At 34.1% G+C, this 24,582-nt stretch overlaps 1 protein-coding gene across 3 annotated transcripts; it reads right to left on the bottom strand.

The window, feature by feature from the left end:
* Nucleotides 1-3,705: 3,705 nt before the first annotated feature.
* LOC118197281 (uncharacterized) lies at nt 3,706-24,427 on the bottom strand. Of its 3 annotated transcripts, none has more exons than XM_085826838.1 (2): nt 20,028-24,427; nt 3,706-9,123 (listed from the first exon to the last, which is right to left on the bottom strand). In XM_085826838.1, the coding sequence occupies exon 1, from the start codon at nt 23,320-23,322 to the stop codon at nt 21,805-21,807; it is 1,518 nt and encodes a 505-aa protein (XP_085682964.1). In that variant the 5' UTR covers nt 23,323-24,427; the 3' UTR covers nt 3,706-9,123; nt 20,028-21,804. The 3 variants fall into 3 exon arrangements, with proteins under 3 accessions (XP_085682964.1, XP_085682965.1, XP_085682966.1); XM_085826839.1 differs by having other exon boundaries at nt 3,706-8,406; XM_085826840.1 differs by lacking the exon at nt 3,706-9,123 and adding an exon at nt 19,426-19,644.
* Nucleotides 24,428-24,582: the final 155 nt, after the last annotated feature.

Here is a 24,582-nt window from a genome sequence, read left to right as displayed (position 1 = left end):
CGTACTGGTAGATGATCTGAAGAAAGTTCATTATCCACTTGGAGAAAAGGTATCTGAGGAACATTGAAAGTAATTAAGATTTCTAATACATCAGAAGTATTTGAGATTTGATGAAGATGCATTGGTTCATCTGGACCATAAATGTTGATATTAGGGTTGTTGATGATATAATTATTAAGGATAATTCCATTTGGATTTTTTTTCCTTTCCAGTAAACATGCTTACAATTTAGGTCCTCAGCAATAATAGTTGGATAACCTAAGTTGAGAATATAGTCAAGATCTTGCATGTTGAGGCTATTGTTGGGTGGCTTATAAACAGCAATGATGAGATATTCTTTATTATCACTGTTCAAAATACATGCCCTTGCTTCAAAGCTCATGAGGAGAAGAGGAAAGATGGTATTGTATAGACATTTTTTCATGAGAATAGCTGTAACACCACCACGGTTATGAAAACGGTCAGATCTATAGATCTGACCGTTTTCATAACCGTGGTGTTTTGTTCTGGTTCATTTGCGGTTTTGCAGCTGAAGGTGGTGGTTCGGTAAAACCATCGAAACTAGTCCTGTGAAAATTTGGTAAATATAACGCTGATTTTTGTTGTTTGACTTCTGAATTAGTATTTATTCGGCGTGTTATTGTGTCTTAATTAAGATCTATAGATGTTGTAGTTGAGAATTTTAAATTTGTCATTCGGTTTGAGGTGGGTTCCACTTAATAAAATTATATTAAGACTGTGTTGGTTGATGTAGTTTTGAATTTCAATTTTTTGATTTTTAATACCATTACTGTTATAAAACAAACTTGGCAAAATTCATATATTGCATGGTATTTGGCTTAGCCATATGAGCGTAATTATTCATGTTCGTTCTGGATGAATATTTTTAGTGCTGCCATTGCACTCTTGAGCCTGGAGTCGGGGTTAGATGCCTGCTTGTATTGCTGGTAAATTTGGTAAATTTCAGTAATGAACCAAATGAACTCTTCAAAGGATTATTCTTCTGTATCTGTATTTACTGGTCTTCGTTTATTTTTGGAAGATTGGTCTTTTGTATCATTATTTATTGATTTCTTATTATTCTTATGGGATTTCCTGTTGTTAACCATCTTTGGGTTGCTCTGGGTAATCGCCACATATGACTGCTTGTTCAGGGCGTGCCCAAATTACGTGATTGGCTGAGAGTAGCCGGGCTCTGTTGATTTTGCTTATTTTGGGAATTTTTTTGTTATTTCATCTTCATTAGTGTTTTCAATATCTGTATTTCCTAGTCTTTTGGGACATTCCTTACTACAGGATGCAGGTCCTCCTCCACAGAGGGCACATTTTACAGGGAATTCTTTACCTTTTTGAGGGCATTGGAAAGTTTCTGATTCACGGCACATCTCAGACACCAGGGAATATTTTTACATGCACATTGGGTATGCCTGTACCTTTGGCAGTTGAAACACTGCTTCGGTTTGGGCTTGCTTTTCTACAAAACCCCTTTTACTCTAATATCAGTAATGTGGCGTACATCATTAATTAATTTTCCGGCTTCAGAGAGTGGAGTTTCAACATAAAAAATGGGTAGGTTAACAGCTATGCCATCGCGCATGTCTTGTATTTGTTTGCATTTTAGTACTGGGATGTCTTGAGATTTAAGTTCTTCTTCAATTTCTTTTGGATCTGTGTCATTTGATAATCCTTTTATTATGCTTCTAACCACTTTGTCAGAGTTCAGTAAAAATGTGTGATAGGGAATCTTTCGAGAATCAAGCCTATCCTGAACTTTGCGGTAGTCGTCGGCAGAAAACAGCTTAATCCTGAAGTTTTCGTCTTTTATCTTTCCTTCATCTTTTTCGATGCCTAAATCTTCTTTTATTTCTTTATGTAATTCTTTCCAATTTATTTCAGGGTCTCTAATAATAAGTGGTGGAATTTTGCCAGCATATTTACGTGGTTGTTTAAATCCTGTGTTGCAGTAGTCATGGTTGTTAATTTCAGTAGTCATGGTGTAACTCGCAGAAGTATCAATTTCAGTGTCTTGTTCCATATTATTATCTAAGTTTTCTTCGCTAGGAAGATAGTCAAATTTTGATTGAGTTTTCAAGGGGGGGTAAATTCTCTTCAACCGAGGAGCTACTGTTATTTTGTGTGCGTTTTCTGGAAATCTATTTCCATTCATCTTTGGTTTTAGTGTTTTGTGAAATGGCTATTTTTTTGACTTGTTTAACAAGGCTTTCAAGAGTGTTATAAGTATCATTAAGAGTTTTATGATACTATTGCCTCAGATTGTTTAGCACAGCTAGTTGCTTACTATTTGGTTTGCCATTGACAAAATTCGCCAAATAATTTGGAATTTCTTTTTTCAGGGTAAAAAGTAAGTCCAGATCCTTAAGGTGTGTATCCTTTACCGTTTCCATATTATCTTCATAACAATGCAATTAAAGCGCATGAGACGGACTCTCAAAGTTAGAATCAGGATGACCAATAACGAACAAATTACAGCTCAGAAATGATGTTGCAGTTACTAAGCCTAATTAGGCTTAGCATCGCGCAGCACAAAAAACGTTAATTATATAACCAGTTACGTTTAAAATCAAGAATACTAAGTCACACTAGATGAAGTATCACTTAAATTATACTAAACACACAAAGACACAATTCAAATGAACTTAGAAATACAAAATGAAAGCATTAATTGAAGGGCTCACCAACTTCTAAGCAACATCCATCACGGTTGGCGTGTATTTTTATAAGGTATTTCTCCTACTTCCCTCACGTGCCTTCGTGGTGTAACGGTAGCACGCTGGGCCGGTATTCCAGAGGTCCGTGGTTTGATTCCCGGTGAAGGCGGTTGCATATTTTTCATCTTTTCTGCTTCTAATTAACTTAATGACTCTACATTTTGTGTGACGTTGGCTTACGCATGAAGTGACAATCACGTGACCTCCCTGTGCATTCAGGGATTTAGTGTCGACCTGGTACTGTAGGCTACTATGCAAGGTACATAAAGGACTACGCATGTACTGTGGTACCTCTGACAGACGCTTTGAAGGGCAAAAATAAAAGAGAAAAAGTAATCTGGACAAAAGAGTACGAATGATGCTTTTAACGAACTTAAGGCCAAACTAGTAAAAAGTCTGTTGCACCAGATTATTCTAAAGAATTTATTGTACAGACCGACACCAGCTTATAAGGTGCAGGTATTGTGTGTCTCAAATTCAGGATGGGGAGCATCACCCTATACTGTATCTTAGGAAAAAGTTTTCTAAAGTGGAGCGAAATTATAGCACCATTAAAAGGGAACTAATAACCATTATTTATGGACTGATGAAGCTAAATCATTACTTAGACAGACAAAAATTTAAAATCCAAACGGATCATAATCCGCTGATATTTTTAAACAAAATGATGGGATTAAATCATTTGATTCGCTGGACATTGTGTCTACAGCAGTACAATTTTGAAATTGTTCATAGGCCAGGCAAATTACACGTAATACGGATGGCTTGAATCGTGCCTTAGTCTAGTAATTGAATGTCACTAGTGGATACAATGTTACTGAAAATTAATGAAAACAGATGAAAATGATTTTTGTCGTGTTTTGGCATTACTATACAGTAGAAGTCCAGAAATCCACAAAGCTTGGGAACAGAGGTCGTGTGGATTTTAGGACAGAAAAGATAAATCATAATATTCAGACTAAAAGTGCAAAATAAATAAGGCGTATTAGATACATTTAATTAAATTATTATATACATTATTGCAATAACTTATCATATGCATTTAATTATTATTCATTGTATTATATATACACAGCATCAAGGTTTGCCGATTTCGCCTCATGCAAAGATTTCCGGTTTCGGATTCCAGTGTTAGAATCACTGTTGCTGTCAAATTTCAACAGCTTTTCTTTATTTTTCCGTATATCATACACAATCGTATCACAATTCCACCCGATTCTGCTATAAAATGCACCTATCTCCATCTTTTGTGGAATTTGCACTTTTTGCATTACCGTCAATGCAACGTGTTTACATATTTCAACGTTGCAAGCAGTAAAATCATGAGTGCGTTTCTTATCTGTAATTGTATTAAAAAGGACTGAAATTTAAAACATTCTTAATTTATCCACAAATATCCGGATAAAAAAAGGCAGCACTAAATAATCTCGTGAAATAACAAAGCTTAGAAAATACAACAAAGTGAATCGTTGAGAGTTGAGTGAATCATCTGCTTTCTTACCTCGATGCAGATTAGAGGAGAAAAAACTTTTATCATGATGTCAATAATTTGGTATTTCCGTTATGACTCATTATTATTCGGTAATTATGATGTCAGTATTCGGTAAGTATTTTATCTTCGATATTTCGTACTGAATGTTGCAGTTTCCGGAACCTATAAACTGAATGTTTATAGGCAAAACGAATTTCAGGAGTCGGCGGATTTTCGGTATTTGACTGTACTATTTTTAAATCAAAAAAATTTTTTTTTTTTTTTTCTTCCAGAAGGGTTAGAATCAAATGTTTTATGTTAAGTATCAAATGTTTGTTAACTGAGAAATGTTTGTAAACTGAGAAAGGAAATAGCAGTAGTTAAATCATTTGTTGTATTCTTGTCTTTGTGTTATCTGTCTCAGGTTGATGTTATCTAGAAATAAGTGCAGGGTAAAGTAACTGGCTTCTGTATTATCACTTAAATGATTACCACTTTTGTTCTGAAAGAAGTGAAAAGTACTTGGAATTTTCCTTTCCATAGTCCAGGAAAATTCTCCTATGAGGGGAGGAGTTGTGATAAGGTCGCATAAAGGTTTTTTGTCTAGGTATGAATGATTTCAGATTGCACCTCTTACAGATCAGTACTGAAATTCTGTTGCAATGAGGTGCCTTTGTTAATGAATCCAATTGCAACCTCGGTCACTCCAACAGACAAAGAGATAAAAGAAGTCTTTTCATCAGGGTCAGAATATGGATCCCTTTGTTATGTACGAGTGAAGGAATCTTCTCCCGGGAGTTTGCAGGTAATGACATATTCAGATATAGAAGGCTTTTCCTGAGAAGAGCGAGGACATGACGCAAGATCCTTCCTTAAAAAGACAAATTATCTAAATAGGAAATTTTCTGAGGATGTAAATGATTTTCGCTCCGAAAGCTGAGATTCACTCCTCTAAAATTTAGATACGGATACCAATTGAATTTGAAAAATTGTGAAAGCCACTAGGAAAGAGAAGACAAATCACATGGCCCCGTTAAATCCTCTAGGCTCCACCTACTATTCAGAAATAGAGATTGCAAACATCTTCGCAAGTAACTTAGAAGAAACTTTTAAACCTAACCCTCCATTTGATTTACAACCCAAAGGAGAGGTTATCAACACTGTAAATGTTATAAAAGCAAGAGAAAATTTAAACTCTTTTGTCTCCCCAACAGAAATCCAGCTTATTATCAAGAAACTTAATGCTAAAAAACCCCAAGGTTATGACGGTGCGAATAATCAGGCCTTAAAAGCTCTTCCTCCAAGATATCTAGTATTGCTTGCATAAAAAAACAGTTACTTTTCACAGCAGTGGAAGCACTCAATTATAATTACAGTTCTGAAACCAGGGAAAAATCCTTTAGATGCCTGCAGCAAGTTATCGATCAATTAGTCTTTGAACGCACCCTAAACTACTAAAAATCATAATACCACTCATCAAGTTCTGAATTTGGTCGAATACATCTCAGAAGCCTTTTTTCATAAAGCCTGCTTTTTTGCTAGACCTAGAGAAAGCCTTCAACAAAGTTTGGAGTGAAGGCTTGATCTACAAATTGAATAATTTCATGTTTCCTGTAAGCTTCGTAAAGCTCATTATCTCATTCCTCAAAAGAAGGACTTTCCAAGTTCGAGTTTGTGATTCCCTTTCACAGAAGAAAATAATGACTAGCGGGGTCCCGCAAGGGTCAATTATGTTGCCTATATTATTTATATCTATATAAATGACCTCCCAAATCCTTTAAATGCGAAGGCCCGAAAATATACGGACGACACAGTAATTCTATCCAAGTCCAAAAACCCACAGCTTGCTCTTAAAATAATTTGAGATACAGAACAGATCCTGGTGTCAGTTTTGGAAGATTAAAATTAATACAGCAATGTGTAAATAGAAAAAATATGTGATATCAAAATTGAAAATGAAATCATTCTAGTTTCAAGTTCAGCAATATATTTAGGAGTAATTCTTGACAACCGCCTCTCCTTAAAGATCATGTCAGTTATCAAGTAGATAAAGCCTTTATGGCACTTTATAACTTAATTGGCAGAAGATCAAAACTCAATATTAAAATCAAAAGAATGCTCTACTTAACCTTAATTAAACCTGTTTTATTGTATGCAGCCCCAGCCTGGGCTATTGTTATTAAAACAGAAAGGAAAAATGCTTACAAAATAAAATTCTTAGAGCTATCACCGTGATTCGCCCGGAACAGCATAATTCAGGAAGACCTCAAAATAAAACCAATCCCAGAGCAAATCCTCATGGAAGCTCGTAACTTTTTCGAGAAAACGCAAAATTCAATAGTGTACGCTATAAAAGTGATTGCAAACTACGATCCCACCATGGAAAGTGTGGTAAAAGGCCTAGGTCTATACAACCAACACCCAAAATGGTGATGTACATATGTAAATAGTTTAATAGTATTGAAAGTTTATTTAACCAAGACTTTCATTATTTATCTAACCAAGAACTTAGTGAAATTTAAATGATTGTGTCTTCTGGCAAAGCGTAATGGACTTTGAGCCTGCTAGAGCAGACTATGGACTCTATGTTACTTATTTATTTATGTGTTATTTCTAATTCTAATATTCAAGTATTGTGTTAATTATAATTTCAGCACGTCTACCGCTGTGGCTATCACTCCACTTGCCCATACCATCACGTGATCCACCTCGACTTCTCTCAGTAACTGAGCTTGTACATATTATTGCAGAATTATTTAATCAAGATTAGTATTTGTATTATTTTATTCAAAAACTTAGTGAACTTTGAACTTACACAGAAAATTGATTTTAAATATATCGAGACTTTAAACTTTGTGACCACACGTACCTTGCCTTTCTACCCAATTTTGATTGCCTGATGAACTCAGTTTGTACATCTTTGCCTTCGGATGGGTAATATGTACCATAATTTTTTAAAAAACTACCATGAGCAGCCTTTTGCATACATGAATGAACCAGTTAGAACTCTAAGTAGTTGACACCAGAAGTGATATTGAGAGTGTGTAGAGCACCAGAATACTCTGACACCAGAAGTGTCAGAGCGAGGACACTTTCCTGCCCGAGTTATGGCCATGTTGGCCCGCGAGAACTATCATTCCTCGTGTATAATGCAATACTCTTTCCGTTAACAAAGTTTTGAAATTATGGGACTAAGTGTATTCAAGTCCCAAGTCATCTGGATATGCACTTGTTAGGTTTTTATTTTATTAAAATTCATGTTACTGTTATAATTTGAGTTAGAAGTTCATTTCAACCCTGTATCACAAGCCGAGGTTTGTGTAGCGGTTTCGGCCACTACACCACAACCTGGTAACTGACTAGGTGATCTATGCTTCATCTGGCACTGCCCTTTACATAAAACAGAAAATCACATGTGAGAAATCTGTGATATTATTTGTGTAAAAGCTACTATTACAAAGAAAAGGTATACATAATTTCAAGTTATTTGTATTAAATATAGAAGAGAGAAATGTTAATATGAGTGTAAAGCACCCTGTTTCTTTCATGTAAACACGTGCTTCTACCCATCCAGTGGACAGCTATGAAGATGTGAAGAAAGAATTAACACATTATCCTATAAAGACAAAATTTCTTTTCTTATAATATGTTTTACTTTTACAGCAACAGTATGGAAATCAGTATGGAAAATGGAATCACTAAAGAATGGAAAACATTTTAAAATTATAACAAAACAAAGAATAACAGAGATTATAACTGATGTTTGATTACAGTCAACAATACCCAGTCATAAAAATTCCAACTTATAAGTTGATTAATAAAATATTTATATTTATCAGTCAATGCAAAATCCTGGCACAGAGCTGGATGACTTCTCCAGATAGCAAGAGTATAAACTGCATGCCCTCATGTTTCAAAAACACAGTCAGTTTTTTATATTTCAACACATTTATCTTTACTAAGGTTATTTAATTTTTGTTGATTTTGGCTGTGGATTTGAGATGAATGGGAACAAATTTATGAAGAAAAATTTCTAAAATAAATCTTTTCATGAACAATTTTCTACAAAATCTTCCAATGTGTTTGGAGCTCTAATTTGGGAAGTAAAATTGTTTTTTGGGGTTGCTTGCACTTTTATGAGGTCACACTGCCATAAAGTTGAATACTACTAGCATACACAAAGGCCAGTTTTATTGGAATGCACTTCTAGAAAGACATAAGAAATCATATGGCTAGTATATATAGTAAGTTATTTTCACAACAAATATGTTAAAGGCACATATTGCTTTTCACACAGATAAGAAATAACAAGCGTGTGTTCATGCTATTTATACTCAAAAGTCATATTAAAACATACACCTTAATCTCACTAAAGGAAACCACATGAACAGGTTGTATGTGATGAATTATTTGCATGAAGGCATCATTAAAATAAACATGTTTACACATACTAGGAACAAACTATATCAATGCAATATTTGTAAATCATCTGCACATACAAGTGTATTAAAGACACAAACACTTAAGCATAACAATGAGAAATGACCCGTATGTGATATTTGTAACCAGTTATTCATAGTTAAATGTATGTTATGAACAAACATATTTTTACCCATACTGGTGAGAAATCGTGAACATGTACTAAAGATAGCAGTTCATTTAAATTCAAAAGTCATTGAGCAATACATGTGCTTATTTACTCTCAAGAAAAATCACATGAAAATGTTATATGCAATAAATTATTTGCAAAGAAGAGTGACTTAGCTATAGAGTTTTTTTTTTTTTTTTTTTTTAAATGCTGCCTTTGCAAGGGGATCGCTCAAATTTAATCTTCAAATGTTTCATGTTGCATGACTTCTGTTCTTGTGAAACATCAGCTGATATTCATAACACTTCTTTATACTAATCGCCATTTCTTGCAAACTATAAATAGAAATAAGAATTATGTATTTTTTTGTTTGCCTATATTGTAGAATTTGGTGATCCTTTTACTTTTTTAAGTGAAAATATATCGATGTGTATGTGGACAAAGTAAAAGGAGTGCGCAATGCAAGTTTGTGCTATTCTGGGATTTTTTTAAGTGAAAATAGGTCGACGTGTACATGGATAAAGTTAAAAGAGTGTGCAATGCAATTTTTGTGCAATTCGAGGATTTTTTTTAAATGAAAATACGTTGACATGTACATGGATAAAGTCAAGGAAGTGTACAACGCCATTTTTGTGCAATTCGGAGATTTTTTTTTAAAGTGAAATTGGTCGATGTGTACATGGATACTGAGTTTGTGCAATTCTTTGTCTTGTCATTTTGGCTTTGTGCAGAGGCGACTTTTGTGACAAAAATGCAAGCCAAAATAATAAGAATTGCACAAGCTCGGTATCAATGTACCACTAAAAATCGCCAAGGGGTACCCTAAAATATACTTTTAACCTTTCACTCACTACAGTACAAAGTCCAGACTCATCGGGACTTCAGCGATTCCGGATTTTGGATTTTTCTGGATATCAGATCATCAGTTTAAATGCAGTAAGATGGCATGTAGAAGTTATAAAATTAAAAATATGAGTACTTTTCTGTTTTGCCGGCACAGGTGATAAAGTCACCAATAATGGTACAACTGATGCCAAAACAGAATATCATTGCTGGTAACCTTTTACACCTCATTTTCAAAAAACAAGTTAGAGCCATTTCTTATCAGATTGATTGTTTCTTTCAATACTGGTATACAATTACATAGAATTTTTACTAGATAGTTCAATTTTATGCCCTACGGCCATTCACCATAATTAAGTCAATTAGTCAACTGCAGTTTTACATAATTTCTGAGTAAGCTATTCATATGAATTGAAATAATTCTTTCATTTAAACTTGTATTCCAAATTAAGATTTAACTTGAAATTAATGTAGATAATTACTGAGAGAATTAGATTTTTGTAGCGTAGTTTACGTGAGATGAGATCACTTGGGGTAATGTGATATAAACCGGCGAATCAGGATGTTGAAACATAAAAGCATAATAAATTCTTAAATTAATGTCTTTTTACAAATTTATTGGCCTTTTACAAAATTTTAAACAATATTACAATGTTTATGCCTTCAAAATAAAAAAATCTTAAGAACTAACATTTGTTAACATTTTTTATTATCCCCCTCAAGAGGTGTAGGCTGCCTCAACGTGGCAAGGGGCTGGCATTGGGTGGAACAGGCGAAGTATGCCAACTAAGGCGCGAAGGCTATTCCACTATACCCAGCTAAAACCTACAGGCATCTGAGCTAAGTCAGTCCTCTACCATTGGTGCTCGGGTCTCACGACTTACAGAGGCTGCCCTTTTCCTCCACCCATGAGTCATGAAGCTTTCTAATGTAATCCATACTGCATCGCCGTCGCACAGGTTCAAAAGGGGTGCGTTCGAGGATTAGGAAGAGGACGTCATCCGAAAAATAATCTAGACTCCTAGACTACGAACTCTTAAAATAATCCAATGTAACGTTAATGTATTTCAGCATTGGCAGGGAAATCTAAACTTCACCAAATATTGGAGTTGGCTGAAGACCAGGGAGCTCAAATTATCACTCTGCAGGAAACAAAATTGAGAGAGAATTCTCAACTAAAAGTTAAGGGATACAACATTATCTGTTTAGACAGACATAAGAAAGAAGGCGGTGGCCTCGTTTTCCTTATCAGAGATATTTACTATATTTCCAAAAGTGCACCCACTGGTTCTGATTTAGAGTTGCAAGACGTCACTGTTATGTGGACAGGTGAACCACTAGACATCTTTAATTTATATCACCCTCCTCACATTGGTAATCTTACTGGAGTCTTTGATAATCTTTTATCTGGAAATACTCTACTTCTTGGTGACGTAAATGCATGTTCTTCCCAGAATCAGAGAGAAATTGATCTTCTTCATTATGCAGATGACTCAAGTTTCATGATCCTTAATGATGGTACTGCAACACACTCTTCATACAGCTATAACAAGTCTGAAGCCCTTGATTTGTCCATAGCAAGTCCCACTATCTTTCCAATTTGCACCTGGACAGTTATGAAGAACATTGGGAGTGACCATTCTCCCAATGTTCATTGGGAATGACCAATTTTAATTGAAATAAAGAAGAAAGAGTGTACTTTCCTCAATCGTAAAAAATACTGGAATTTTGTTAAGGCAGACTGGAAGGCCTTTGGTGATCTCGTTGAAACATTGGCTGAACCTAGCATTCACTCAAGTGACCTTGATACTAACTGAATTACTTTCAAGCACATGCTCTTCAAGGCAGCTAAAAGAACTATTTCTAGAGGAAAGTTAAAGCTCTTTAATCCCTACTTTACTCATAATTCACCAGCTTTGCTGCCTTTGATCCGTAAGAGAGAGAGCCTGCGACTCGAATTGAAAAACAATAATACAGAGCAAAACAGGTCAGAGATGAAGAAAGTCAATGCAGAAATAAAACGAATCAGTACTTTTCCGTTTCGCCGGCGCAAATCTCGCCGAGTAGACTTTATTGGCCAAAACACAGAGTATACACATAAAAAGTGTTGACAAATGTTAGTTTTAAGAATTTTTTATTTTGAAGGTATAAATATTTTAATATAGTTTAAAATTTTGTAAAAAAGCCAATAAATAAAGACAATAAATTGGTAAAAAGACATTAATTTAAGAATTTACTATGCTTACTTCGTACAACATCCTGATTCACCTGTTCATATCATGACCCCAAGCGATATCATCTCACGTAAACTATGCACAAAAATCTAATTCTTTCAGTAATTATCTACATTAATTTCAAGTTAAATCTTAATTTGGAATACAAGTTTAAATGCAAGAATTATTTCAATTCGTACGAATAGCTTACTCAGAAATTATGTAAAACCGCAGTGCTTTACTTTACTAGTGCATTCTCATTAGAATTGATGACCCTTGGCTTTGCCTTTTCTATATTTTCGCCTTCGGGTGAGGGGTGTGATTGCATCCTAATCGACTTAATTACCACGAATGGTGTTAGGGCATAAACTGAACTATCTGGTAAAAATTCTATGTAATTGTATGTCAGCATTGAAAGAAACAATCAATATGATAAGAAATAACTGGGACTTGTTTTGAAAATACAGAAGTTGATAAGAAAGTGGCTATTGTTAGTTTTCTACAGATCTTGCACATAAATGTCGTAGTGCTGTCTCGGAAATCCCCTTTTCTTTAAATCCTTCTCCATCCAGGATCTTGACTTGACCAAAACTCCTGGACCTGATGCCATCAATGGCCAGATGATTGGGCATCTTGGCATTCATGCAAGAAAGAAATTTCTGAATATAGTGAATCAATCTCAGAGTCTTGGATGCCTTCCTAAAGTGTGGAAAAGAGTCACAATCACACCTGGAGAAACCTGGCCAAACCGATGGATCTCCTGGGACTTCAGACCCATTGCCCTAACCAGCATTACATGTAAAGTCATGGAAAAAATTATTATGGGGCGGTTGCTCTTCCACCTGGATACCCATGACCTCCTACCAAAAGAACAATACGATTTCAGAAGAGGTCGTAGCAACACTGATCAATTAGTTTATCTCAGCCAGAAGATTAGAGACACCCAAAACAAGCGACCTACCAATCATACTGTAGCTGCTTTTTCTAGATTTATCAAAGGCATCTGACTGCGTCTGGAAACATAAACTAACTATTAAACTTTACGAAGACTTTGGCATCAGGGGTAAAGCCTTGACCTGGATAGCAAATTTCTTAAGAAATAGACTAATAAAAGTAGAGCTTAATTCCACTATATCAAACACCTTTAAATTGAGCCAAGGTGTCCCCCCAGGGTTCAGTGTTGAGCCCAATTCTTTTCTGTCTGTATTTGGCTAGAATTGAGAAGATTATATCAAGGAGATGTGAGGTTGGGCTATTTGCGAATGATATCGCTCTTTGGAGCTCCGGCCCAGGAGACCAATATAAATCTTATTCTTGAAGAAGTGTGGAAATTCTCGAAAGACCAAAAATTGAGTTTTAATTTAACTAAATCTATTGTTAGTTTTTTTACCACCATTAGGAAGTTTTATAATTATCATCCAAAAGTTTTTATGAATAACTTACCTCTTATGCATGAAAAACATCCCAAATATTTGGGCTTTGTTCTCGATCCAGAGATCACTAGTAACAAACATGTGGATGCACTGGTTTTTAGGGGCAGAAAACGACAAAACATTTTAAAGTATATCTTGGGACATGATTGGGGAGCCAATGCTTGCACTTTGAGAACTACTTATTCAGCTATCATACGACCTATTTTGGAATACGGTTTCTCCGTTTACTGTTGTGCTTCTTCTACCAACCTCCAGAAATTGGAAAGAGTCCCAACTTAGTGCTTCTCATATTATAGCTGCCTTACGCAACAGTTGCCCGAATAAAATTGTGTTGTATGAAACAGACCTTCAACCCCTTAGCCTAAGAAGAAATGCTGGCCTTGCAAAATATTATAATAAACTTTTCAGTTATGACTCCCAAAATATAACTTCAGAAATCCTGCAGCACTGGAGTAATAACCAAAGACTTGAGATAAATAACCCACTTAGTCAAATTGAGTATGCTGGTATAATTGACCATAATGTTGAGCATCATTACTTGAAACAATGTTTAAATCTGTCTGAGGGACTCCCTAGAGTTGAGTTTCATACGGAACTTTTGTCTTGAGTTTCCAAGAAAAATGATATTCTGGCCCTGTTACGAAAATCTGCCTTAGAAACTATACACACAATATCCGCTGAAGCTACCCTTATCTATACTGATGGGAGTAAAAGCAAGGACTCTCGTTCCAGTAGTGGAGTTGTCATTAAATGCACAAATGGAAATATTGTTAAAATAAAGAAAAGAAATTCTGACTTCAGTTCGGTTTTTAAGAGTGAGCTTATATCCATCGAAGCTGTTTACTAAACGCTGTTTCGCCCTTTATAGATCTTAAGGCAGTATAGTTTTTGTCTGACAGTCATAATGCCATCTAATATCTTTTACTGGCGAAGAGTTGGTGATAGGGCCAGAATTGCAATTCTTAGCGAGCTTAAGCAGGTCTCGTCGCTCTCTGAAGTGCACCTTCAGTGGATTCCTTCCCATGTTGACATATGGGGAAATGAAATGGCAGACATTCTGGTGAAGGAGGGTTATGAAAAACCATTACCAGTTACCGATTCATTGACATATCTTGAACTGTATTCCATTAGAAGACATGCAGACAGGCAAATTTGGCTCGTTCCCCCGAATCATTCCCGGTATCAAGCTGATTGTCCTGGAAGATCTCTTGCTATTGATTGCGATAGATGTGTTCAGACAACACTTTCCTGATTCTTCAGTGGACACCTGAAAGGACTTACTTTTGAGAGAGGTCTCAAGATGCACCCAATTTGTTTTAAATGTCAAAATGCACCAGCACATGTCCTTGAGTGCCTGGAGTTGTCTCTTGAGGACCTTTACAAGTCTCCTACGTTTATTTTTGATTTTCTGAAGGTGAATGGACTCGTGGACCTCGTCTAGTATATTTCTAGACACGGAGATTAGTAACAACAACATTTTTTATGTGCATACTGTATGTTGTTGCTAATAAAGTCTGCTTGGCGAGATTTGCACCGGTGAAACGGAAAAGTACCAAAATATGAAATTGTGATTTATGAAATAATGAAGTACTTATAATCTAAAGGGTATCAAAATTTACAAAAAAAAAAAAAAGGGAACTACTCTCATATGCACCCGCAGGTCGCCAAATTTCTCGGCAAATATTTTTGGCGAGAAACTATATTAAATTTTTTCTCTACATTTCGAATTTTAAGCCTTTAAGGTCTCCAAAAACACAGTTTCGCACATGCAAAAATCACATTTTGAAGACACAATTTACGCTAAAAATCCAAAATAAAAACAAAAAATTTAGATAGCAAAAACGTAATGTTTCTAACCAAAAATATATGACAAGAATTCATGTACACAGCAATATGTTTTAACTTCAAAAAACATCTACGAATCGCATATTCTAGGTAGCGAAGGAATCTACGAACTACGCACACCTCGCTTGAATAAATTAACATAACAACAACAAATTTAAAAAAATACCATGTACACAGCATTCTGTTAAAACTTAAAAAAATATATATATACCTATGAATTGCACAATCTAGCCATTGCGCACAAATCAACCAAATAAACTAAACTAAATTACAAACAATTAAAAAAACAAACATTTCTGTTGTTAAACAGAAATTCACGGTAAAAAAATAATGAACATAACATTCTACAAAATAAAAACAACAAAATAAAATGCACTTACCATAATACATTTGTTAATAAAATTTTGCCAGTCACACAACGTCTGTGAACAAAAATGATTTTGCCACGATTTTGCTACATCACATGTCTTTCTGCGATTCAAAATTTCGAAAGTAATGATAAAAACTTCCTCCAAAGTTAACTTACTACCCGAAAACCATGATCCACGTCTTAAACTCCGCTGACAGCCACATACTTTACCAGCAAGCATTTGACTGCAAATCCACACAAGAACTATCAGAAATGCCCTTCTTTGTCCGAGTTCTCACAGCAGCTCCGCATTTCGGAATCTGTTTTAAAAGTCCCACAGAAACTCCAAAAATACACTTCGATCCTCAAAAACACAAAAGACTCATTCACAACTCCACCATCGTACCTTTTAATACTAAATTTACTTTCCACACAATCTAAAATATGCGACTGAAATATTGCCACCATATGTATCATTGCAACATAGGTCATTTCAAAATACCCACGACATGAACCAAGGAGCAATTAAACCAATCCAGCAAAAGATTTTTCAACGTCAACAGGGTTGGCATACAACACGCAATTGTGCCAAAAACTACTGCAAAGTACATATCGCCACATTTGGTGATATTAGGACGCATACAACAGTAGAGACAAAAAAAGCTTAATATTTATTTGTTTACCTTATTAAACATTTCTTTCAATGTAAGTTGTTTAAGTTGCTTCGTTTTTTGTGCTAATACTTTCTCTTTAATTCTGAAGACAGACATAATCTCTTGTTCAGTTACATTGTTGAAGTAACTGCTGTTTGGAAAACTCCAACTAACTTGCAATAGAAATTTTCTCATTTTCAGTAACTTCTCTGTCACTTTCTTCACTATCGGTAGTGGTATTTTCTGGATCTAGAACCATACTACAGATTTCGCCATTCATTAATTGAATGATGATTGAGAAACGTTGTCATCACAATGAAAAACTTCTTTTATATTGTGGAGACATTAGGTATTTTTGGAAGCAGGCAAGATGAAAAATTAGCAACGCTTTCACTGGGAATTGAACCGCGGTCCTCTCAATTACGCGCTAAGCATGCAGAACACTACGCAACGAAGGCTTGTTAAAAAGGTGGGAGAAATACCTTATATACTCCCCCATTTTATGGGCGACTGGGGTTTTTAGGGGACCTAATTTACAAATTCTGGGTGAGGAGAATCACTATCCAACAGCCTTTTAGTTCGGGTGATACTGTAGAGACATTAGGTATTTTTGGAAGCAGGCAAGATAAAAAGTTAGCAACGCCTTTGCTGGGAATTGAACCACGGACCACTCAATTACGCGCTATGCGTGCAGGCCACTACACCACAAAGGCCTTGTTAAGAAGGCAGAAGAAATACCTTATAATATAATCTTCATTTATTATCGCTTCTCAACATTTCTTTACAAAATCCTTTGTTAAAAAATTTTACCTTTGTTTTGCGATATCCGAAAACCTTTAAAATTAGCGTCTATCATCAGATTAGAATCATTTTTGCAACTTTCCGTACTTACGTCTAATGATAAGAAGAAAAAGTAGAGAGGACATAAACTTGTTAACAGAATGACTTTGAGAATCAAAAGTTGAAAATTCAAGTAATTTTGGGAAGCACTTCTGCAGAGAACCCTGTAAATGTAAACATCGCCAACTTTGGCAATAATAGTTCAAACCTGGTAACCCAGCGTATTTAACGTATTCGCATGTTGAAAGTTTTCAACCATTCCTCTTGCGTTCATTTTGTTGAATTATCACTGTTGGTGTTCGCATTTGGAGATTTATATTATTCTTCTCTTATTTATTATTATTTTTTCTGAATTTTTTAACAACGAATAGATAGAAATATTTTCACATAATTAAAGAAGTTTTCGTCGAAAGATGCTGGTTCTTGGCTCGTCAGTTTGGGATCAAAGGAAGAAAATATGGAGGGAGGGGTGAATGCTAATTTGTAACGTGGCTGTTCATGTTACGTTCTTAATTATTAACAGCTGTAAGCCCGCAGAACCATGAGGTTTCCAACCCCTATAATAATTTTAAAATGTATAAAGTTCTAGTTTTATTAACAATGCTACTGAAGAAAATTTGATTACTGTTGAAGGTTATTTGTATTGTGAAATATATTATGAAAAAGGACAGGTATTTGTTTCAACGTAAAATGCTTTAAGCTGTACGCAAGTAACGTGGAAAAACAAAAAATACTGAAATCTATGTAAAATGGATAGGTCATGCATTCATTAATTTATTACATGGGCATGGCTCTTACCGAAATACATCAATCAACAGGGAAAGTACTTAATAATAAAAAAAGACACTTGTAATAAAAATATTAGTATTCTATATGAATTAGAGAAAATACATATAAGTATAATGTAAATGTAAGTATAAGAATACTAATTGTTATTTTTTAAATGAATTTTTAAATCCCGTTATGTTTAATACATTGTTTTCTGTGCTAACTTGAATTTAATACAAATTTATTTTCGTATATCACGTTTAATGTGTTAGTTTTACATCTACATATTTATTATCTGTGAATTTTTACTACATTGTCTGCTAACTTGAATTTACATACACTAAAAACCATGTTTACAAAATATCACGCTTACGGCTCGGCTCATCGAGCTTGGCGAGTAAAAATGCAACGGCGCCAACGGGTTCTCTGCGGATGAAAACCCTAATTTTGTTTTCAATGTTCTTTGAAAAATTCTCCATAAAATAAAATATTCATCAAAAATTAATCACAAAATATGTCCATTTTACGATATTACCATCATTTTCTCACACATTTTAAGAATCATATGCCTTTAAATAATGCCTCCAAATCCTGCGTATGCAAGTTCTAAAATCGAAAAGACATTCCTATAAACTTTGTGCAAGCAAACAGACACAAGATTTTTGAATTTTAATAAAAAAGGAAAAAAAAAGAAATCAGCTAAAGCGCAGAACCACCCACTTATTTGGCACATTGTATTTTGCACTTTTTACGAGATTGATAAGTGCACCAAAAATGGTATCCAAGTTCATTTTGCTGTTCTGGAAGGTGATTTTCAGAACATTTTCAGGCATGCGTAGTATGTATTTTAAATTGAAAATTTCTTTTGAGCGTGAAATTCGGAGCATTTCGTGCGTGCTCAGTATGTATTTTAAAATTTAGAACTTCTGTTTGGTGTAGACGAAAATAGATCGTAGAGGTGCAGTTATTTTAAATAATAATTCGAGAACATTTTGAGAATTCGTTACTTTTCGTTCATCAGCTGAGCGGAGTGGATTACCCCTTTTCAGGTAAGTGAAAGTATTTTAAATTTTTAGTGTTTTGTAACAATTTTAAGTGTTTGAAACTTACTATGTTTTTGAAACGATTCTTAGTTTTTAAAATTATGTTTTTGTAAGGAATGAATTTTCATATTTTAAAATTTTTTGGAAGTGAAAGTATTAATTTTTCAGGGTTTCGTAAGGATTTTAGGTTTTTTAAACTTACTATGTTTTTAAACAATTTTAATTTTTAAAGTCATTAGGTTTTTTTCAAAAGATTTCCAGTTTTAAAAATTTCCCACTTATTTGTTTGGTGCTTTTTACAAGAGTAAGAAGAATTGGATTTTTATAAATTGTCTTTGACTTTTTAAGTGAAAATAGGTCGATGTGTATATGGATAAAGTCAAGAGAGTGCGCAATGCCATTTTTGTGCAATTCTGGGATGTTTTTTCAGTGAAAGTAGGTCAATGTGTACACGGATACCGAGTTTGTAAAATTCTTAAAAACGTGAAAATAAGTCGATGTGTACATGGATAAAGCCAATTGAGTGCGCAATGCCATTTTTGTGCAATTCTGGCAATTTTTTTTAAGTGAAAGTAGGTTGATGTGTACATGGATACCAAGTTTGTAAAATTCTTAGAAACGCATCAAGCAGTGGGTGATTCAGCACTTTCCCCAATTTTTTTATAGGTGAATGAATTTTAATTCTTCAGGGTTTTGTAACGATTTTAATTTTTTGAAGCTTACTATATTTTCTTAACCATGTTTCTTTTTTTAATTATTATGCTGTTTTTAAAGGATTTTCAGTTTTCAAAATTTTGCTTCAACTTTTATTTTATTTTACCTGTTCACCATTGTAAATGTCGTGCCTTGCGTAGTGTCTTCTGGAGGGGCTGCACAGAAACAATTACACAGGATATAGTTATCGAAAAAAAACATTAAAGAAGAGAAATAAAACTTTTAAGATAATTAAAGTAACATTTTTGCTTTTGCACAGTGTTTTCGAAACTACCACACTTTCCAAAGCACCTAGCAAAAGAGCTAGCAACTATGGCATTTATTAACTTGTTTATTATTCTAAAATATGTGTTTTATAGTATTTATTATTTTATTCTTCAGAGCCAAAATATTCCTAAAATCTCAAAATGGAAAATAATTTCATCTTATAGTAGGACAGCAGAAAATAAAAATGAATTCTTTTAGCATTCTTTCAATATTACATGAAAAATATAAAACAGTTTTCAAAATAAATATCTATTATACATAGATTTCTTACCTGCAGAGAAATGAAGCTTTCCAAATTTCTTCTCATATCCACTACAAACCTGGGATTACTCAACTTTAGTATGCCTAAGATTTGACTGAAAATGCAGGTGCTTTCATTTCGGCTTTTTAACATTGTTATGGTACACTGCACTGATTTTGTTAACTTTATATGCTGACAAATTCGATACTGGAGCGGGTTAGGCATGGCATGGCACTTGTTCAGGAAAAGTAGAAATACCTAATATATTTTTCATGACAGGCACCAAGAATGGAATTTCTACCTGTAATGTCACAGTAATTCGTAATTGTATGAAATTCATAAACAGTTAAGTTTAACACAAAACGTATATAATTCACAGCATACATATTGGATGAAACATCTAGCTACCTTTTAGAATTTCAGTTTTTGAAGTTCTTATCCACATTTCATTATGCAGCAGATACAAACCTTAAGCACTTATTACCATATAAAAATATCTTGAAAAATAGTATTTGATCTTGTGGAAACAAATAAATGCTTTATAATAAACTTTCATCATATCAGAATTTATGTTTTCCCACTGGGTCACCAGTAGGTTTTATGTTATTCAGATTTGGTTCTCTAAATTTTAAAAATTTTGCTGCACCTAAATTCTGTCAACTGATGAGATAAACCAAACTTGAACTAAAATAAGGTTTTCTAGCTGCACAGACAAGTGCTTACTGCAAAGGTTAAGTAAAAGTTGTTTCTAATACATGCTCAAAACACAGGAGGTTTCTCTTTTGCGCAGATAAGAGATACATGTCTTAACTTATTTCTTACCGTAAATGACTTGTTATATATGTAGCTCATAACATTAGTCTCTTAGGATGATATCCATATTTAAATTAGTGGCTAATCTTTGGAATATGGTAACAGGTAGTTTGGTGACATTTTGGTAAGGCGATAAAGGTTACTAGCTAGGACTTTAGCAATAATCTGAGAAGTACACAGTTCCAATCACAGATTATTTTGTCTCAGAGAAACGAGAGATCATGAGACATGTCATGTGACATTTATGGACGAATCAGAGTTCTTTAATCCAAAAAGGGGGGGGGAATTTCCAAAAATATCTGCAGTACAGAATTTCCAAAAATATCTGTGTGAATACGCATATTGTATGTTCAGCTTCATTCCATCTTGTATCTTGTGTGAAACAGTGTTGCTTAATATTTGGATCCCATGGCCCTCTCTAAAGTAAATTTCAAATTTTTATTGCATTTATGTGATCATCCAAAAGAGTTGCTTGAATGGTGTATGAGTGTATGGAGTATGGTAAGTTAGCATTTTTAATCATTTGAAGAGATTATTTTTATGCATTGTTCTAAATATAAGCAATAAATTAATATGCTGTTCCTACATTTTCGTGCAGATTTTTCTACTTTATGAGAAAAATTATTTACATGTTTCATATATAAATTTGCCCTGTAAAAACAAATTTCTCTGCACGTTTGTTTCACTACTTTCCGGAAAATTCTGATCATGATTTTAGCTAATAAGCACTTAGAAACAATTTCGCACCTAATCTTCGTCATGATTAAGCACTTTTGTTCCATAAAGGTTCTAGCATAAGCGTAATTCGGCTAGCAGATTGTTGGAAAAAATGTTGAGTAAAAAAAAAAATATGCCTTTACTTCATGAAAACAAAATGTCGTCAAAAAAAAAAAAAAAAAAACTAGCAGGTTGCTGTAGCAGGGTTGGTCGCCAAATTACCATAATCCGAAGATTCACCAACTTATCTTTATGAAAATGAATGAATATTTACGTATCATACACAAATTTTCTCTCTACTGTGAATAAGCATATGCCTGTTTAAATTGCCCTTTTCACTAAACATCTTCCTACATACTTCACACATATGAGGTTTCTCTCCTGTGTGAATACGCATATGCTTCTTTAACGTATCCTTTTCATAAAACGTCTTCTTACATACTTCACACATATAAGGTTTCTCTCCTGTGTGATAACGCATATGCTTATTTAAACTAGGTCTTTGCTTAAATGATTTCTTACATACTTCACACATATAAGGTTTCTCACCTCTGTGAACACTCATATGCTTGTTTAAACGAGCTTTTCGATTAAATGACTTCTTACATACTTCACACATATAAGGTTTCTCACCAGTGTAAATAAGCATATGCTCCCTTAAACTACCCCTTTCTCTAAACGTCTTCTTACATACTTCACACATATAAGGTTTCTCTCCTGTGTGAATACGCATATGCTTGTTTAAATGAGCTTTTCGATTAAATGACTTCCTACATACTTCACACATATGAGGTTTCTCACCTGTGTGAATATGCATATGCTTGTTTAAATGATCTTTTTGATTAAATGATTTCTTACATACTTGACACATATAAGGTTTCTCACCAGTATGAATAAGCATATGCTTCTTTAAACTACCCCTTTCTCTAAATGTGTTCTTACATACTTCACACACATATGGTTTCTCACCTGTATGAATGAGCATATGCTTGTTCAAAATAAGCTTTTCACTAAACGTCTTCTTACATACTTCACACATATAAGGTTTCTCTCCTGTGTGAATGCGTATATGCACATTTAAATAAGCTTTTCGATTAAATGACTTCTTACACACTTCACACATGTAAGGTTTCTCACCCGTGTGAATAATCATATGCTTGTTTAAAGTACCCTTTTCACTAAATGCCTTCTTACATACTTCACACATAAAAGGTTTCTCACCTGTGTGAATATGCATATGCCTGTTTAAACTACTGTTTTCACTAAATGTCTTCTTACATACTCCACAAATGTAAGGTTTCTCACCTGTGTGAATACGCATATGCACGGTTAAATGAGCTTTTTCATTAAATGATTTTTTACATACTTCACACATATAAGGTTTCCCACGTACGTGAATCTGCATATGCTTGTTTAAAATACACTTTCCACTAAACATTTTCTTACATACTTCGCACATATAAGGTTTCTCACCTTTGTGAATAAGCATATGCCTGTTTAAACTACTGTTTATACTAAATGTCTTCTTACATACTTCACATATGTAAGGTTTCTCACCTGTGTGAATACGCATATGCATGTTTAAATGACCTTTTTGATTAAATGATTTTTTACATACTTCACACGTATAAGGTTTCCTACCTGTGTGAATCTGCACATGCTTGTTTAAATTACACTCTCCACTAAACATCTTCTTACGTACTTCACACATATAAGGTTCCTCTCCTGTGTGAATTAGCATATTCATGCTTAAATGAGTTTTTTGATTAAATGATTTCTTATATACTTTACACATACAAAGTTTCTTTCCTCGGTCGGGTAAAGTGCAGAATTGTCTACTTACTTGTTTGGCACTTTTTACAAGAGTAAGAATTTGATTTTTGTCAATTTTCTTTGACTTTTTAAGTAAAAACAGGTCAACGTGTACATGGATAAAGTCAAGAGAGTGCGCAATGCCACTTTTGTGCAATTCTGGGATGTTTTTCTTAAGTGAAAATAGGTCGATATGTACATGGATACGGAGTATGTGCAATTCTTAAAAATGCACCAAGCAGTGGGTGATTCTGATTTTTCCCCAATAAGCATATGCATATTGAAATGAGCTTTTTGCCTAAATAACTTTAAATGATTTTTGTTTGATTTAAATAAAATGATACTTCACACCTTGCTTCTCTCTTTTGTGAATAAGCATATGTTCGTTTAAACTACACTTTTGCCTGAATGACTGATTAAATTTCTCATTCACATGAAATCTGACCTCCGTATGGGTATCCATAAGCTATTATTATATATTGCATACACCTAGACAGGAAGGTTCTTCTTAATACTAAGAACTATACACTTGTTACATATATCAGGATAATGTTTATGCTTTGCGTAGATACAAAATAGGGTAGTTAACTCAATTTCACCCCAACTACTTCTGGATATTGCACAATTATTTTCAGTGGCTTCTGTAATTACACATGTAATTATCTTGATCAAAATATTATTACATATTGTTCATGAGACTTATCTAACGTATTGCATAAGCTTGTATTGATTTCCAGTGTAACTTCAGTAAAAATCAATTTGTTACATTACACAGAAATACGATTTCTGCTCAAGAATATTTACGTAATTGGGTGTTAATTTAAGAAATTCATGCTTTATTATTATGACATGAGGAGTTGATTCTTCTAGATTTGTTAGTTAGTGTTTAACAGTTGCTCATAAATTAAGAATAAAGAGCACATTTCAAGACATCGGAAAATCCACATTCCACACTGGTAAGTGAATGACTACCGAGAAATAAATCTGCATTTTAATTTGCAACGTTTCATTTATTACTTCATATGTCAGACAGACAGTTCCAAAATATACATTTCTCGCTGGCTTCGCTCACTAGCGGCTAAAAACAGGAATAGCTGAGAGAGCTTTGGCTGAGAGCAGCTTCTTACCAAAGACTGAGAAAATAAGACTTCTTAATGAAAACAATTTCTATTTGAACAATATCTATTTTTCTATTTCTATTCTTATTTATCTATTTTTCTATTTCTATTCTTATTTATCTATT

This window comes from Stegodyphus dumicola, chromosome 11, assembly GCF_044657685.1.
Source record: "Stegodyphus dumicola isolate Sdum_Otavi_A_Nest chromosome 11, ASM4465768v1".
Taxonomy (NCBI): Eukaryota; Metazoa; Arthropoda; class Arachnida; order Araneae; family Eresidae; genus Stegodyphus; species Stegodyphus dumicola.
Note: the sequence above shows the minus strand (reverse complement) of the source record. Positions and strands in the feature narration are given on the sequence as shown.

Excerpts from the sequence above, each read along its gene's own strand:
- LOC118197281 (XM_085826838.1), bottom strand. The coding sequence starts at position 23,322 with ATGTGTAAAGTATATAAGAAATCATTTAATCAAAAAACTCATTTAAGC.